Below are 12,620 nucleotides of genomic sequence, written 5' to 3' on the forward strand. Positions count from 1 at the left end.
GAGACAGGGTTTCTCTGTTTAGCCCTGGCTGTCCTGGAACTCACTCTGTAGACCAGGCTGGCCTCGAACTCAGAGATCCGCCTGCCAAGTGCTGGGATTAAAGGCATGTGCCACCACTGCCTGGTGTAACTTGCTGTTTTAAGAAGGGAATAAAAACCCTTACCAGCTTCCCAGAGCATAGCTGACTCCTCTACCTCTCACTGCTGGCTGACTTTCAAAGGCTGCTGGGCAGTGGCTCTTTTCTCCTAGCTCCTGGAGGTCTCTGTTATCATTATAAGCTTTCTAATGCTCAAGGATAGCAGTCCTGGAATCAGCAGCTAGTTCTGTGTTGGGTTTGATGCAGGTGTGTTCTGCCCAGAGGCAACTTAGTGACTTGATCTGGAAAGTGGCTCTGGCCTGCTGACCATATCTCCTAACGCAAACATGTTCACTCATGGGTCATGTGTCTGTGTCAGATCAGGTTGAGCCTGCCTTCTTCCTAGCAGAAGAAGCTTCTCCACAGTCAACTGTCTGAAGTCATGTGAAGGCTGTGAGGAACATCTTGAGACAACAAGAAGGAATAAGCCTTGGCCAAAAGTCATGTATTTGGGTAGTTGCTGGGTGCTTGCCCTTGCCTCCAAACTGTTCATCTTCAGTGGTGACCCAGAATCCCTGGCAGGACATTTGCCCCTGTGGTCCCAGAGGAGCCCTACTCTCCTGTCCCTTGGAATCATTCTGTGGGTGCTCAATGGAGTACAGATAGCATTACAGCTATGACCAACTGCCTTCCTGTTGCCATATCAGCTGTCTCCTTGCTTGCATAGGCCAGAAGCTGCTAGGGCTTTTGTGACAGGGCTAACTCTGGACCAGCACCATTATCTGTCCAAGCCTGAACTGTGTCCTGTGCTTCCTGGAGTTTGGCAGTCAGGACCCAAGTGCTGTGATGCATCTGCACCTTACACAGCTCAGCTTTTTACCTGGAATGAAACGGCCTGGTGGCCCGCACTCAGCCTTCTGGACTTCTGAACATTCGAAATTCTTCTGGGACAGTGCCCTTGTCTCTTAACTCAGTTCCTTGCCCAGCAATAAGGTCAGATCACATTCTGGGTACCTTGCGATCTCCCTGCCTACTCCTGCACCAGCATTCTGCATAGAATGCAACTCTCAGCTCTGTCTAGTAGACTCCTTGGAACATGGTACAGTGTTGGTTTCTTGGTCTGTCTGTCCCTTCCATTAGGGTGAAAGTGGCTCTGAGGGCACCGGCTCCTGAGTCTCCAAGTTCTCTACACTGGATGAAGCCTGCAGGACCTGTTTGCTAAGTAACTGGGCGATGCTCCTGCTGTATTTTTAGCACGGTCACCTGTACAGCACTGTGGTTAGGAGAAGCACCATGAAACCTGGCATTCCTTGATCCCTCATAGTTACTGGATAAAATCCCAACCTATCAGAAGGTTCCAAGTTTGTTCTTTCTCCTTCCTTCCTTCCTTCCTTCCTTCCTTCCTTCCTTCCTTCCTTCCTTCCTTCCTTCCTTCCTTCCCTCTCTCTCTCTCTCGCTCTCTTTATTCTTTCTTTCTTTCTTTCTTTCTTTCTTTCTTTCTTTCTTTCTTTCTTTCTTTCTTTCTTTCTTTCTTTCTTTCTTTCGAACAGGGTTTCTCTGTGTAGCCCTGGCTGTCCTGGAACTCACTCTATGGACCAGGCTGGCCTTGAACTCAGAAATCCACCTGCCTCTGCTTCCAAGTGCTATGATTAAAGGAGTGCACCACCATTGCCCAGCCCTCCCTCTCTCCCTCCCTCTCTCCCCTCTTTCTTTTTCAAAACAATGTTTCTCTATGTAACAACCCTGGCTGTCCTGGAACTCACTCTGTAGACCAGGCTGGCCTCAAACTCACAAGCTGCACCTCCCTCTGCCTCCCAAGTGCTGAGATTATAGGCATGTGCCACCACCACACCTGGTCCAGGTTCCTTAATCTGCCCTCTAACCTAACATCCTTGTTCCCAATGAAAGTCAATTCTGGACATGATTCTATCCAGCCACTCTGAATGACCAACCCTCTGAGATGCAGACTAGCTGTGCAGCTAGAAGTGCAGTGTGGGAATCCACAAGGAGATGGCTGCAACTCATCTGCCCACAATAGATACTAGGGTTCTGTGGACACCTGTTCTATGACATTCATGAACACCATGTTGACCTGTTACTGTGACAGACGATCTCCCCAGGCTCACACTGTTTTGCATTCCTTGTCCCTTTTCACTCATCCCTAGCTACTTGAACACAAGTGGGAGTCCCTGGAAGGTACCTGTAGGCTCTGTTCTCCTGGTAAAGAGATCTGCACTGCTGGTACCCTCAGCAGAGCTCCCTGCCCTGAGGAGGACATTGGTATGGAAGATGCAGGAAGACAGGAGCCACGAGTGCACACATCACTCAAGATGAATACCCTGTGACTCATGGAGAAGACCAGTGAGTCAGTCCCTTTCAGTCCTGCAGGACAGTGGTGAGGAGGGAGACTAGAAACATGGGATGTGAATAGACAATTTGCATTGTAGGTCCTGACTTCAGCAGTCAGTGGCTGTGTGACCCCGAGTGAATGCCTTAGCCCTTCTGAGCCTCATTCCTCCTTTGCAGAATAGGGTACCTAAAGTACCCACTTTCCAAGGGTTGTGTGAAGGAGATGAAAGTATGCAGGTTGGGCTGGCAAGATGGCTTAGCGGGTAAGAGCACTGACTGCTTTTCCGAAGGCCATGAGTTCAAATCCCAGCAATCACATGGTGGCTCACAACCACCGGTAATGAGATCTGACACCTCTTCTGGTGAGTCAGAAGTCAGCTACAATGTACTTATGTATAATAATAAATAAATCTTTAGAAAAAAAAAAAGGATGCAGGTTAAGCATGTTGTGCCCACTGACTGCAGCATCAGCACCAAAACAAATGTTACTCACCACAAAAATATCAGCCACAAACCAGCCCAAAATTTCAAACCTTCACATAAAAAATACTCTAAAAGTTATATACAGTAGCCAACTTTTTTTTTTTTTCTTTCTAGTCAGCAAGTTGTCATGAAGCCTACTTTCCACATCAACAATTCTTTCCTTCCAGATCCAGCCTGGAAACGTCTATCAGCTTCCTAAGTTGCTGAAATGTCCTTTCTTAAAACCCTGGCTGTCTCTCCCCTGTCATTTTTTTAAACCACAGGCCACAAGAGAAACCTTAAAATACCTTAAGGAGCATATTGTTTCCTCAGTGCACAGTTTTCAAGAAGATGTAACTAACTTAAGTCCTTGCTGAAGAAACTTTTGGTTACACAAAGGAGGGTTTCCTAAACTGTTCAGGCAGGAGGGACCAAGACCATGCAAGGGCTGACTCTTGGTGACATTCTCTACCCCACCCATGATTGAGCAAGATGTGAGGACAGCCTGAGTATGGGAGGTGGAGAGAGCTCTGAGATATGTTAGAGCTCAGAGCAATGGAGAAACAAGGTAAGGCTAAGTGCTTGCTGTGTAACAATGTGGCTTGATGTGGCTTCCCATCCCAGCACTACATAAGAAGCTGGGTATCTGGTGTGTACATGTAACCACAGCACTGGAGAGGCAGAGACAGGAGAACACCAGGAGCTACTAGACAGGTAGTCTGCAAAATTGGGAGTGCTCCAGGCTTAATGAGACAGTCACTCTCAAAAAAGCAATCGAGGAAGACATTTAACACTGACCTCTGACTTCCAAACACAGGTACACAAATACACACGGAACTGTACATATACACATGTGCATTCATGTACCATGTAACACACACACACTAAAAATAAAAGAGAAATGGAAGACTGAGAGAGAGACAGACAGACAGACAGAGACAGAGAGAGAAAGACAGAGACAGAGAGACAGAGAGTCAGAGACAGAGAGAGAGAATAAATAAATGAGTGTGCATATAGCAGTGGGCTCACTGATTTTAACTTTAAGGCACGCACTAACAAGACTGCAGAGACGTGTGGCTGGCAGAGTTTCCCTTGCTCTGGGGATGTCAATCCTTTCAGGAAGTCTTCACTGATTACGGATCATCCACATGATGGAGGGCAATGGTTCATTGGTAAGGGTGCTTGCTGTCATGACATCATGGACATAATTATGAAGGATGGAACTAAAGGAGCGTAAACGAGGCAATTAGAGGAAAGCACCATGGAAATGATAAAGGAGGCACACAGATACAGAAGGTCAGGAGGCGGCAGAGGAATGTGGCAGTTTGAGAGCCCTGGCCTAGATCAGAACCTCGTCAGAGGGCTAGAGTCAGTGTCCTGAATTCCAGTGTTTTTAGGAATGGCAGCCCCAAGTTAGCTACATCCTGAGGGTTTTAGTTTAGCTGCCTGCACACCACCCTCAAGACCAGAAATATAGGATTTTACTCTTATTTCTCAGTGTTCCATGTGAGAACAAAACCTATTTACCAGCTCAATCCACAGTCAGGCTGAGCCTTCAATCCCCAGGAGAACTGGCTCCACCCCACTGCCTGAAACCTGACCAGCCTGTGAATGTGCAGCCACCCAGCCAGTGACTGCTCATATCTCAATGACACAAAGACCAAAACACAAGCTGGACTGGAGTCAGGGTCCTGCATTGTTACTTTAGCTCTGTCAGTAAGAGTGCCCTAGGAACAGTGACACCACCTACAAGAATCCCCAGGGCTAACAGCTGTGGATGCCTCTGGTCTGGCAGGCACAAGCCAAGTGCTTCAAATGCCACACACTGTATACACAGCAACCCCACCTGCCAGGTGCTATTATTAGCCTCCTTTTACAGAGGAGGAACCAGAGATAGTGAGGTTAGTAACCTACTCCAAGTGACAAAGCTAGTGTTCTGACTCAAGGTCACCTTGGGCATTACTAGTATTTGTCCAGCCAAGGCAAAACCCCACATAGACACTGTTTTGAGATAGGGTCTCACTATGCAGACCAGGCTGGCCTGGATCAGCCTGCCTCTGCCTCTGCCTCTGCCTCCTGAGTACTTGGATTAGAGGCATGCAGTACCACACCCGAGAAGAATAATGTTTAATGACACATAGCAATGACATGAACTCAAATACATGGTCATATAGTTTTATTGGAGCATGACCACACCCATTCTTTTACCTATTGTCTTTGGCTCTCTCTGCAACAACGATGTTGTTGAGTATTTTAAGAGACCAGATGGCCTCTAAAGTCTTGAGAATTTACTGTGTGGCCCTTTGGAGAGTAAGCCTGGTATAGTCTACCCTGACAGCCAAGTGAGTCCTCTGAAGTTCTCTTCTTTGACCCCTACCTAGTCAGTCTCTGACAGGTCCAGGCTTGGCTGCCGCCTGGCACTGACTTCCTCTTGGAATAGCACATCACCTCTCTGTGCCATGTAGCACTAACATGTCCTCATTTTCATTGCTTTTCAGCTGCTGTTCACCAGTCCTCTGGGCAGGAGAGGGGATGGGGGTGTCTCTGTGTTCCATTATAGATAGGGCTGCAAGAGTCAGAAGCAGACAGGGACTGAGAGTTCCTCTCCTGAGCCAGCCCAACAGCTACAACACAGTCTAGTCTGTGGGTTTCCTGCCTCTGCTCCAAAGGAACCCCAGGACCCTGATGCTGGTCATTAATTTCTGATTCCTGTCTATGGGCCTGAGGAGGTTTTGGGAATCCAAGGACAGATCTACCTGTATGTGCACATGTGTGTGTATGTGAGAGTGTGTGTGTGCACTTTGAAAACACAAGTTTTCTCTGTAGCCCAAGCTAGCCTCAAACTCATGGCAATTGGTTTGTCTCAGTCTCTTGAGTACTGGGATTATAGGTGTATGCTCTTTATCTTGCCCTCCTCGCCCAGGCCTGGCCTCAGTCTGAGCTCCAGTGTCCTAACTCCCTGAGACTGGTACCCAGGAACTGCCCATATCTGTGGGGGCACCTGCAGTTGGCTTCTAAGCATCACTGGACAGCCAGAAATGGAAGGGGGAAATCTCTTCCACAGTAAGCTCTGTCCTCTTGAAAGACGACTCTGTGCTACTACCTGGTATAAGCCACTGGACCCTCAGGCCCACAGCCTGCTGGCGCCTCTGTGGAGGTCTCCTGGAGTTGGCCTGAGTGACTTGGAGGTGGGTGAAAACTCATCATTATCTCTAATCTGTGGTAGCACAGATTAATTTTGCAGGGTTCTGCTAATATAAACTCAAACTAGGACCTGAGTAGACTGGTGTGTTCAGGGACAAGAGAGAACACTGAGTGACACTGAGTAGCTAGGCTTCTCTCCCTCCTGTTAGGTCTCAGACCTGGGACAGATAAATAGGCCTCAGGTGCCTATTTAACATATCAAAGTGGATTTGGCAGTCAGGTTCTCCCAGCATCCTTCAGTCCCTACCTGTTGCAGGGCCCTTCTGTCTAGCACACCCCAACCCCTGCCCTAAATTTTTCCAGAGCAGGTATTAGCTTAGACTTCCTTCCCTATACAATGTAGTAATTTTGGCTATCTGGCCTTTTTTCATCTACCTTTACCTTGCAGGACCCTTGGCCTGGCTCTGCTCCCTGCAGAGCAGAGGCTCTGCACAAGACCCAGCGCAGTCTACCCACACTCACCCTGGATTCTCCCAGACACTTCTGGTCATGCGCTCTCTTTTATTTACAATAAACATTCTCCTCCCCCATCCTCAAGACCAGCCACATCCTTCCTTTTTTCTTTTTTGTTCACCTCCTTCTAGGTGCTAAGGCATCAGGAAAGGGAGGGATTGAACTCAACTCAAGCCAAGTTAAAGACAGACTTGCAGGGACGGTGATGTTATCAGTGTGATGGAGGTGGAAAAAGAGCACTAGCGAGCAGGAGCTGCTTCCCATACCCTCTCACTGCACAGTCACTCACCGAGGGACCAGCTTTCTTATAACTTCCCTCAAGCAAGAGAGTTCAAGTTTACAAACTGAAGTTCCCATGAAAGCTACACCTGTGTTAAAGATGTTAGAAGGTTGATTACAACCGTGTGATTGTGGAGAGTTGGAATGCTGCAGATCTTGAGACAAATTACCTTGCTTTAGATCATTTAGTAACTACTTATTGCTCATCTCTGTGTCTGACCTAACATTTCTGTGACTTACCAGGTAACTTACTCCTTTTGGAATAAGTTAATAGAAAACTTAGTGTCCACCAACCCAAGAGTTAGAAATGTCATCAGCTAGCACCTGAGACATGTAGCATAGATTTTTATGCTTTGCTGTAACCCCAGTGTCTGATTTAGAGCTTGCTTTTGTTCTCTGCGGCTACAAAAACAGGAAACCATCTCCACATTGGACCATGCTATTTGGTGTGATGTGAATATGTGTTCTTGGGTCACGGCAATTCATATTTGATCCAGGGATAGGATGAACTATCTCTGATTTCTCTTGAGGTTAGAGCTGTTTTGTGCCTACTGGTAACAGATTGAGGACAGAACAAAAGAGCAGAGATTGGATGAGGAGTTGGGAAACGGCCTCAGGGAGGAGGTGATGGTGCCCAGTGCTTCCAAGAATGAGCCCATGGCAGCATGTGGCATGGCAGCACTCCAGACTGTGAGACCAGCAATTATCAAGGTGTATGTGAATTGTGAGGCCAGTGACACTGGGCTCTGATTAACACCACTTAATGACTGCTATCCTCTAGGATGCCAATTCTATGAGACTCCACTCTCAGGGCAGGAAGTCAGCAGACCTGGGAAGATACCACTTTACTCCTGCAGCAAAGAGGGGCTTGGATTATAAAAACACAAGCAGCTAAAACCTGCTTGTCATCAAGCATCACAGCCAGTCAGGTCTTCTCTACTTGGAAGCTGATGGGAGACGACTTCTTGAGTCCTGAAGTTTCTGACCAACTGGTCAACACTGCGAGACCCCGTCTCAAAAACAAATGCAGACTTAATCTCCAGTGCTTCTATCTCTATACACGGAAGAGTATGTAACACCGATATTGTTGTTGTTCTTTAAGGTAGGGTCTCTGAGCCCAGGCTGGACTTGAGTTCAAAATCATCCTGCATCAGCTTCCTGAGTGCTGGGATTATAGGCATGTGCCACCACACCTGGCTCTTTTACAGCTTTGCCATCTCGTCTCAATTCACTTGGTTTTGGGTCTTACTCTGCAGCTTATGCTACCCTGCAACTAATTTCAGAATCAGCTAGCCTGGGACTTTGTGTCAATCCTCCTGTCTTAGTCTCCTGGGTATAGGATTACAGATGTGAACCACTGCTTCTGGTGGGAAATGTCAAAACGCGTGGTCTCCCAGCCAGTTGCAAAGAGAACTGGGAACCCTACACTTATTCTGACATGAACCCCAAGGCAGAAAGGGTCCAGCAGTGAGATTTAGTCAGTGTTCCGAGGTACTGATGTAGCAGTACTTTTACCCAGAAGTATTTCTTGCCCAAGGCAGGCAACTTTCAGGGCAGGGAGAGATGCTGAGCTTTGAACTGACAGGCAGTTTAAAAGACTGAACCCAAAAGACTTTATCCAAAAAGTCTCAGGACTTTGAGGCTGGCTTTGAAGGCCAGACTAATTTGCCTGTTTTACATAGGAAATCTGCCTTCTCTTTCCAGGTCTCAAACAACGATTTTTGGTGGGGTTTTGGTGAAGCACCTGGGCTTCAGGCATCAGAGCTCCCTTGCAGAGAACTGATGAGAACCTTAAAAGAGCTACTAACAGCTGCAGTGGTGGTTACAACACAGAGCTGGGTTAACAATTTCAGGGGAAGCCTTAGCTTTCAGATCCGGCCTTCCCAATTTCACAATGCCGTCGGGACCCTTCAGGTATGGGGGTATGGGTGTCATTTCGTGGGGGAAATGTCGCCGCCTGGCCTTCGCCCGAGAGTAGGTGCTGGGAGCCGGCACCTTCCCATGGGCTCCAGCCCCAATAGGTGGTAACACGTTGACAATGACAGGCGTTAGCCATGTGCCAGGAAACATCCTCAGTGCTTCGCTCTTATTAATGCATTTAATGATCAAACAAGTCCAGGAAGGCTGGGTCATGATCCTTTAACTATGGGCGAGGACCATCACGGGGGCGACGTCACATAAACCCGAGACTCCTGACCATGGGGACAGAGGCGCGGCCGAATCTAGACATCCCGGCGTCTCGGAATGTGAAGAGTCGGTGACGCAGCGAATGACCCAGACGCCGCCAGCCCGGGAGGGGCTCTTAATATGAGCGCGCGCGGTGGTGGCGCGGCCCAACGCCTTCTCACCACAGCAGTCCCTTTAACCCAAACTTTCTCCCTCTACTCGGACCCCAGAACGCACACATTGGCTGAACCACATCCGCCCAGGACCGCCTTCTTCCACTGCCTATTGGTTACACCAAGCATCAATCCCCACATAAGACTTCCGATTGGCCCGTGTTCTTGTCAATCAGGTGGGTCATAGGGTGGGCGGAGCCCAGAGCGCCGCGCCAGCCTCACCAGCCTAGCCTCCCTCCTGTCTGCCAGACTGTGGACTCCGACAGGTCCCAGGGCCGAGGCCAGAGCGGCACACAGGGGTGGGACTGCGCGCGGCTCGGGGGACTCACCGATCCGCTGTCCCACCGGAGAGCTGAACGGATTTCCCAGGAGAAAGTCCATTGCCGCGGCTACCGCTGCCACCAGCTCCCAGAATCAGGTGACAGCAACCGCCGGCGCCGCCGACCCGCCACGTGACCCGTTGGCCAGCCCGCGGGGTGGTGCCGGCAGGCGGGGGCTCTGGAGCGCAGCCACGAGGCCCCGCCCCCTACTAGGTTGCCCCCGGGCCGTGGCTGACGCCACACCAGGGCGGGGCCTGGGAGGGCCGGCTTCTAAGCCACGCCCCTGAAGTTTCAGTGCGCACCACTGTGGAGCCTAGAAGTCTTTACATCCTGAAACTGGGTCTCTGGCCAGGGAAAGACCTGGGTCAGGTTACGCATACTCAGACAGGTATTAGTATTAGTGTCTTAGCCTTCAGTCCTGGGGACCAAGCCCTGAGGATGACAGCCTCCTTGCCCAAGTCGGACTCGAAATTTCCATTTGATGTCTCCCTGCCCCAAGAGCCAGAGGAGGCAAGGGCCTGGGTTTTTGCTCCCTTGAGACAGAGAATGAACTGCCGGTCCTGTGGCAAATGCTTTTACCTCATAAGCCACCTCATCTGCCTTGGCTCTTAGCTGGCAAACCGGAGAAGTGCTTTTTCTTTATCTGTTCCCCTCAGCTGTAAATATCCATAATGTAATGCTTTCAGAGTATTGAGGTGACATGAAAATCACTCAAAAGGCATTCCATGATGGTTGCTTCTTCCTTGCTGTATCGTTTTGTAAGTCATTATGCTTTAAACTTGTAAATTTTTTTTAACTCTATGTGTGTTCCATGGTGCATACAGAGAGGTCAGAAGAAAATGTGGAGGAATTGATTCTCTCACCACATTTAATCTGAGATTAAACAAGTACTGTGGGCCATCTCACTTCCTCCTCCATTTTGGCAGGGCTCATACCTAGGACTTTGCCACACTGAAAGCCAGTGCTGCATCCCCCCCCCCCTTTTTTTTTTTTGACAATCTCCCTTGTCTGGTCTCAAACTCAGATCCCTGGGGTGTTGGAATTAAAGAAGTATGTGCATCATAACATGCAGCCTTTTTTTTTTTTTTTTTTTTTTGCTACTTAACATCTTGACTTTTAACATCTTGTTTTTCCATTAACTTTTTCCTTAACCATGAAAGGTCAAATTTCCATATTTCAATGTTCACAGTATTAGCACATATTTACTTCAGGCCATGTGGCTATAGATTCAGAGACAAGGAGGTGACATCACATTTTTGTTGTTGTTGTTGTTTAAAATAGACAAGACTCTGGAAAGCTGCTGGGATATGAACTGTCTGTTTTTTGGCATAGAATTTTCATGCAACTCTGACAAAAGATTGATGGATACTTCTTGATTTAGGCCAGTAGCATATTGTAAATGGTTTCATTTGCTATGCCACAACTATCATATTCTCTCCTTTTATAATACATGCAAATGATATTTGAGAGCCTTTACATATAAGGTGTGTTCAACCTGAGCCCCAAGGGCTGCATGGCCCAGGATAGGTAGGAACATGGTAACTTAACCTTTATTTCAGGATTTGGTTTTAAAATTTTAATTATGTTTGTGTGTGTGTGTGGGGGGTATATGCACTTGTGTGCTGGTGCCTAAGGAGGCTACAGAGGGTGACTGATCCTCTGGAACTGGAGTTACATTCAATTGGATGAGTGTTGGGATCTAACTTGGGTCCTTATCAAGGGCAGGAAATATTCTTAACCAGTGAACCATCTCTTCAGCCCCCACTCCCTTATAGAGAAATGTCAGGGTAGAGTAGAGTTATACCAACTACGATTAGCCCAATTAGGGAAAAGACAGCTAAGACTGGACTATAAATATTAAAAATGAGATCTTTAATATAGGTACAAAATATTGTTTCTTTATACAACTGTAATAGGATTTGGATCAAACCACTAGGATTTATTTAAAAAACAAAATAAAACAATGATATAAAAACAGCAAGAAGGCCTGAATCCAAAATTTTTCCTCTAATAGTACCAAATACCACAAGGTACAGATTATTATACAAATGTGTACAAATCTTTAATACAAATACAACAGGGCTAGGCTTCAGAGGAAAACAAACCCGAAAAAGCCGGTTCTCCTTAGGAGTTCACTACTGTCTGTAGCAAGGGCAATGGAGGACTGGCTGCTTCCTCTACAACACATGTCTTCCCTGGCCTCTCCTTGATACCATTTCTCACAGGAAACTTCTGCAGGGTCAAATGAGGTTCTGACATGTTAACTCAAATAGAAATTTCTGCTCTGCTTGATTTCAGTTCCCACATATTCCTGTTCCTTTCCCTATTTCTCAGATTAAATCTCAAAACGGCTCTGAGCTGACATAGTCCTGTGAGAAGCTTAGCTGTGACAGCAGTCGGGCTATGGGAAGGAGTTCCCTAGGATGCCAGCTGCCTACATGGTCCCCAAAGGTTTACTGTGATGCTGCCTTGTTCCATCCAGGCCATTAGAAGAAAGCATGGTTATTAACTCAGCTTGGTTTTGGCAGGGAAGGGAATCTCTCACCGAGTTCCCAAGCAACCCTGGAGCACTCAGCTATCTTCTCTTTAATGGGGAAGCAGGTCTGGGTCTTTGGGAATAAGGGAAATTAGGAATGGTGACATTCCTTTCTATTTCACTTTCCTAACATTATTGAGGGCCATGAAGTTCCTTTCTGAGTCACAACACCTTAACATATGGACGTCTTGGAGCTTTTAGACAGACATTAAGAAATGACAAATCTGTATGCTCCACAATCTCCTGCTGGTGGAGGCTTGTTATTAAATTATATATACAGAAATTTACAGGATAAATTAAAATCTAAGAAATTCTAAAGAGTTAAATACACATAATTAAAATATACACTCACACGCACATATAGATAACCCTCCTGAGAACCAAGAACTTCTTTGTGATCCAGCTCTGTGTGGAATGCAGAGCACAGTGTACCCACCTGGGGAACCAGAGCTGATCCAAGAACCACCAAGCCGCTAAGCAGCAGAATCTCTCAGGATGTGTTGGGCAACCAATGCTGCTAGTGGAAGATGGCAGCTTTGGTTTTTATACACCAAGCCTTGCTGGCCAGACAAGCAGGTTCAACAGGTGGCACCAACAGCTTT

General features: G+C 47.5%; 1 protein-coding gene across 2 annotated transcripts in view; it reads right to left on the reverse strand.

The window, feature by feature from the left end:
• The window catches only part of Tom1 (target of myb1 membrane trafficking protein), a 37,756-nt gene extending 25,207 nt beyond the window's left edge, over positions 1 to 12,549 (reverse strand). Inside the window, exon 1 of one of the 2 annotated variants that reach the window (XM_085843812.1) lies at positions 12,455 to 12,549. Coding sequence is in view for 1 of the 2 variants with exons in the window: in XM_021169450.3 (XP_021025109.1) it covers positions 9,492 to 9,543 (52 nt within the window). In the remaining variant the exon portion in view is untranslated. Of the gene's footprint in view, positions 1 to 9,491; positions 9,642 to 12,454 lie in introns of those variants that run through there. The other variant, XM_021169450.3, reaches the window with a different exon arrangement.
• Positions 12,550 to 12,620: the final 71 nt, after the last annotated feature.

The sequence above is a fragment of the Mus caroli genome, unplaced genomic scaffold, assembly GCF_978045245.1.
Source record: "Mus caroli unplaced genomic scaffold, Mus_caroli_1 scaffold_10, whole genome shotgun sequence".
In the NCBI taxonomy this organism is placed as follows: Eukaryota; Metazoa; Chordata; class Mammalia; order Rodentia; family Muridae; genus Mus; species Mus caroli.